The sequence below is a fragment of the Zingiber officinale genome, chromosome 11A (genome assembly GCF_018446385.1).
Source record: "Zingiber officinale cultivar Zhangliang chromosome 11A, Zo_v1.1, whole genome shotgun sequence".
Classification (NCBI taxonomy): Eukaryota; Viridiplantae; Streptophyta; class Magnoliopsida; order Zingiberales; family Zingiberaceae; genus Zingiber; species Zingiber officinale.
The window spans coordinates 1,851,185-1,856,515 of NC_056006.1; the positions used below are offsets into that span (position 1 = coordinate 1,851,185).

General features: G+C 38.4%; 1 protein-coding gene across 1 annotated transcript; it reads right to left on the bottom strand.

Annotated features, from left to right (window-relative positions):
* Positions 1-223: 223 nt before the first annotated feature.
* On the bottom strand, positions 224-4,629 carry LOC122032805 (wall-associated receptor kinase-like 2). The gene is made up of 3 exons (XM_042592118.1): positions 4,473-4,629; positions 1,464-1,526; positions 224-1,253 (listed from the first exon to the last, which is right to left on the bottom strand). The coding sequence occupies exons 1-3, from the start codon at positions 4,627-4,629 to the stop codon at positions 232-234; spliced, it is 1,242 nt and encodes a 413-aa protein (XP_042448052.1). The 3' UTR covers positions 224-231.
* Positions 4,630-5,331: the final 702 nt, after the last annotated feature.

Genomic DNA, 5,331 nt, shown 5'->3' on the forward strand with positions numbered 1-5,331 from the left:
CACATGCTTGCATATACATAAAACAAATTAACGAGGGTAATTTTGTGACCACATAAGTTCCTTCTCAAAGCTATAATTCCTAGAATTTCCTTGACTTATTTCATCCACCGATTGTGAGGAAGAGTGAGATGACATACTGAGTAAACATTCAGCATCTTCATTCCCTTCTAGAATACAAACTCTTTTCTTTTTCATTCTAACCTTTCTCATGCTTTGCAATTTATATTCAACTTATTTCATTGTAGGCCTTTTAGCACCTTTCAAATTTAGGCATATTTCTATCAGACTATTGATTTCAAGAAACTCTTGCTTTGTTCCTTCTTGCAAAACACGATCTTCTATAAGATCAAGCAACACATTCTCTCTTGTTGCTTGAAGGAAATTCATGGCTAGATTTTGTTGTAACCCATTTTTGGTTGAGAAGATGGGCTTCTTTCCGGTTAAAAGTTCAAGAAGAATAATTCCAAAACTATAAACATCACTTTTCTCCGTCAACTGGCTAATTTGATAATACTCTGGATCAATATACCCAAAGGTACCATGTATAGCAATAACTATGTGTGTTTGATCAAGAGGAATAAATCTTGATGCTCCAAAGTCTGATATCTTCGCCTTAAAAGTATCATCTAAAAGAATATTTGATGACTTGACATCCCTATGGAAGATAGACATAGAAGCAGCTGAGTGTAGATAGGCAAGTGCTCCTGCAGATTCTGAAGCAATCCTGAGACGATCATCCCATGATAATTTAGATCCATCTCGTGAAACATGCAGATGATCAGAAAGGGTCCCTTTAGAGATAAATTCATAAATCAGTAAAGGAACTTCAGTTTCTAAACAACATCCAAGAAGCTTAACTACATTCCTATGATTCAATTGAGAAAGAATCGCAACCTCGTTTATAAATTGGTCAATCTCACCCGTCTTAACTGTTTTTGACTTTTTTATAACAACAACTCGTTGATCTGATAGAATTCCTTTGTAAACTGTTCCATGTCCTCCCCTTCCAAGTACTCGAGTTTCATCAAAATTATTTGTTGCCTTTTCTATTTCTTCTAGAGAAAATATGTTTGTTCTCTCTTCAACATGATCACTTGTGGAGATTAATTGTTGAAGTAGCAAACCATGATTCCTTTGAAAATTCCTTTTTTTGATTTTCTGTTGATTTCTTTGCTTCCATTTTTTGCCTACGATGACCAATGTTATGCATAAAAGCAAAAGACCTGTTGCAATGCTAGCACCAAGGATGACACCTGCACAAAATTGATTTTGTTGCTTTTTATTTTAATTGATTTGGCCATGTAATTTTACATAAATATCAATAATAAAATAATATTTCTTACATATATAAAATCTACTTAGAACTAGGGATAGGGATGTACCAAGTAAAAGATGATTTGGGATGCATGTTCCATTGTAAGCGTCACCGTGCGTGCCTTTGGGACAGTGGCAACTATAATTACCGGGCAGGTTCTGGCAAATGACATCTGAGCATGGATTTGATTGCAGATTGCATTCATTGATGTCTAAAATGGAAGTGCAAACATTAGGCAGCATAGTAGCAATTGAACAAATTATTAATTTTATTTGTCATAAAATTAAACTGACAAGATAATAAAATTAATGGATAAAACTTCCTCTTATAAATATTTGAATTATTATACGTCCACACTATTGTGAGATACGAAATTTACGATGTTTTGAGGTGTTGGTGAATTTAAATTATATTGTTTGAGGAATCAATATTATTTTAAATTCTAAAGTTTTGACCAAATATTTTATTTTGTGATTCTCAGGATTTCAAAATGGCTTTCAATCCTCTTGCTGTTATTTTAAAAGAAAACAAACTTACTGGTCCAAATTACATTGATTGGAAACAGAACATGGACATTGTCTTAACTGCTGAAGAATACAAGTTCGTACTTTTTGAGATCTGTCCTAGCATACCTGATAAGGATTCTAGTGAAGAGGAGATAGAGAGACATAGGAAATTGGTCAAGGTAGATGAGATGGCGTGGTGTTACATTTTGGCTTCTATGTCAAATGTGTTGCAACATCAGCATCAGGATTCTAATGAAGAGGAGATAGAGAGACATAGGAAATGGTTCGACAAAGAAAGTAATTTGACCTCAAGGGACTGGGTCGTAGGCAGGTGTGAAGATGCCGAAGGGCAAAGTGCTTCACATGCAAGCAATCTGGACATTGGAAGGTGGACTGTCCTCGCAGAAAGGAGAACAATAAAGGTATATCTTGTTCATTAGTTGTTGAAACATGTTTAGCGGTATTATCTACCGGTACCTGATGTGTAGATACGGGAGCCACTGATCATGTCTGTAATTCATTGCAGGGGTTCTTGGAAACCCGACGACTACATGAAGGGGAGATCACCGTCTACATGGGCAATGCTACGAGAGTGATGTTGTTGTAGTGGGAGATGTTTATTTATCTTTTAATAGGAATAAAACTTTGATTTTGAAAAATTATCTTTACGTACCATGTTTTAGAAAGAACTTGATTTCAATTTCTAAACTATTTATGGATAGATATACTGTTTCTTTTGATGACAAAGTGGTTGTCAAAAAAAAATAGGGTGGTTATCTATTCTGGTGTGTTGGTTGACAATTTGTATACTCTTAACACTACAAGAAATTTTAGATTTAACCACACCTAATAGACAACAGTTTTTCGAGAAACTATTGTCTTTTTGCCATTTAACAACGGTTTTATTGAAAACCGTTGTTGTTCACCATAATTTTTTTTAAATGACAACGATTTTTAAAAAACTGTTGTCTAATGTATGTCAAAGACAACGATTTTTAAAAAACTGTTGTCTAATGTATGTCAAAGACAACGATTTTTAAAAAACGGTTGTCTAATGTATGTCAAAGACAACAGTTTTAAAAAATTGTTGTCTTTTAACGTTGCTTACATGATAATATACAACAGTTTTATTAAACTGTTGTCTATTGAATGTTGTTGAATCCCAAAAAAATAATAGTTTTTTTTAACTTCACGAAAAAAAACTCACGAACAAAGAGTTTTTTTGTTCGCGTGAGGCTAGGTCACCACTGCTGATCCCCTTTCCCCTCCTTCCCAACCCGACGCTGATCCTCGCCGCCTATCAACGCCGCGATACTTCTTCTCCCCGCATACATAACCACCAGCCAAGAGTTACTCAACGCCGGCTGAAGCCTCATTGAGTCGTGCCTTGCTCCGATCAATGCCATAGCTGCCGTCGCCGAGCCTTAACTCTTCCTCGACGCCGGAGCCACGAGGAAATCGATCGCGCTAGCACCAAGCGTCCACCGCCAGCTAAGGCTCTTCTCCACTGATCACTGGAGTCCATCCAGAGATTTCTCTTCTCCTAGAGTCGCCAACCCTGCATTGGTGGATCTCCGGTTAAGAGGGGTTTGAACCCTAGATCTAACCTCCTACGGCACCTCTCTACACATCGCAGCTTCGACGATCGAACTAGGTTTGCTCTAACCGATCTTTACTCTAGTGTTGGCATTGCCCTATTCCTCTGTCCCAGCTCACCGCCACAATAACCTCCCGAGCCCTCCGAGAGAGATATCAGATATGGCTCGAGGGTAAGTTGTTTTTAGTGCTAGATTTGTGTGGACTTGATTGTATACATTGTTTGGGATGTTGAGTTTGGTTGGGTGATCATTTATTACAGATCCGTCCGGCCAAAAAACATATGCCACCGTCTCAACCGCCAGCCGCAACTTCTCCACCGCGCCCTCACCTAGAAGCACCCTGACGCCTCCTCCGCCGACGGCGAAGACGATCCCCTTGATAACTAGTATTTTGATGCATTATTTTGACTCTTATACTTAGCATTTTTACTCTCTCGTATACTTAATTCCGCATTTATATCATGTTTTATGAGTTGAGATTTATTTGGAGCATTGATCTAATTTTTTCTATATTTTCTGGTATTTTATTTAAAAGATACATCTTGTTTTGCAGGGGAGTAATTTGGGCCATTGATCGGGATCAAATAATCCAAGGGCTCATGTTATTCTAAGTTGAATCAAGAAGAGCCAAATCCAATCAAACCCAATCCAAAAGCTTCAATTCAAACCCAATCTTAAAGCCCACTTTTAAAAGCCTAATTCCACTCATCTTATTGGATCCGGATCTTCTCATTAATCCAAACCCAAAATCCCATGCCTTTCCAAACCCGATCCACTAAGAAACTTCCCTTACCTCACGCACGGCACAAAAGGATCGATACCTGTTCGCGTCTCTTCCTCGCGCAGAGCTAGGGCACGTGCGCGAGCTCCCCACACCGCACCTTTCTCTTCTTCCTTTCTTTCTCCGGCCGGCGGCTTCTCCTCTTCTATTCACTGCCGCTGGCCGGCCATCCACAATCCAGATTTCTTCTTCTCAGATTCCAGCTGCGAGCGACAGCAAGTTTTCTTCCCATGGCAGCAAGCTTCGGCAGCGATTTCGGTCATCCACCTCACTGGAGGGGTTCTCTAGTGTGAACTCCACCTTCCGGCTACTTTCTGGCAGCTTCAACACCCGGGGTACAGGTGGCAGAGCAAGAGGCAGCGGCGGTGGTTCGTCTTCATCTCCGGCCAACTTCCAGCGAAGGGGTTCTTCGTTGGAAGATTCGTTCATCTACCTCGTTGTCGAAGCAGCAGCATCCAGCGGAGAGAGCTACTGTTCACTGGTTCTTGGGGGTTCCGGAGCCGGGCCCTTGTGTGACGGCAAGGGTAGTCATTGGATCGGTAGTTGATGTTTGGATTGTGGTTGGAATTTTCTTAGTTTATTACTGTTGATTAGCTTAGTTTACTTATTTTGATGTTTTGTGGTTGAATGTTTGTATTGAACTAGATTTTTCATATTTAAATTGCATGTATTATGTTCAATTTGATTAATGCTCATATAACGTGTTCGATCAAATGCTTCAACCAATAGTTAGGTTTAATTTGATGCAATTTATTTTGTTTAATTCTTATTTTGTCTTGTTCTTTTAATTTAGTTAAGTCCTAGCTTTGATTTAATGCAATTAGGATAGATTAATTTAGGCTTTCATTATATTCTTAGTTTCTTTAATGCTTTACTTCATGTTATGCCCATTGATAGATAATCTTGTATCATAGTTTCTTTAATTTGATGGCTCCAAATAAAAATTGGATGATTGTATTTACTGATAATGAGGATGATATGATGCTTGTTGGAGATGACCCTTGGCAGTAAGCATGCTTCTACATTCCTAATGTTCTTCTCTTATGTATATATATCTTCCATTTTCTATGTATAAAGTGGATATGTTGACAACTGGTGTTGTATAATTTTCTACAGGGAATTTTGTGCTAT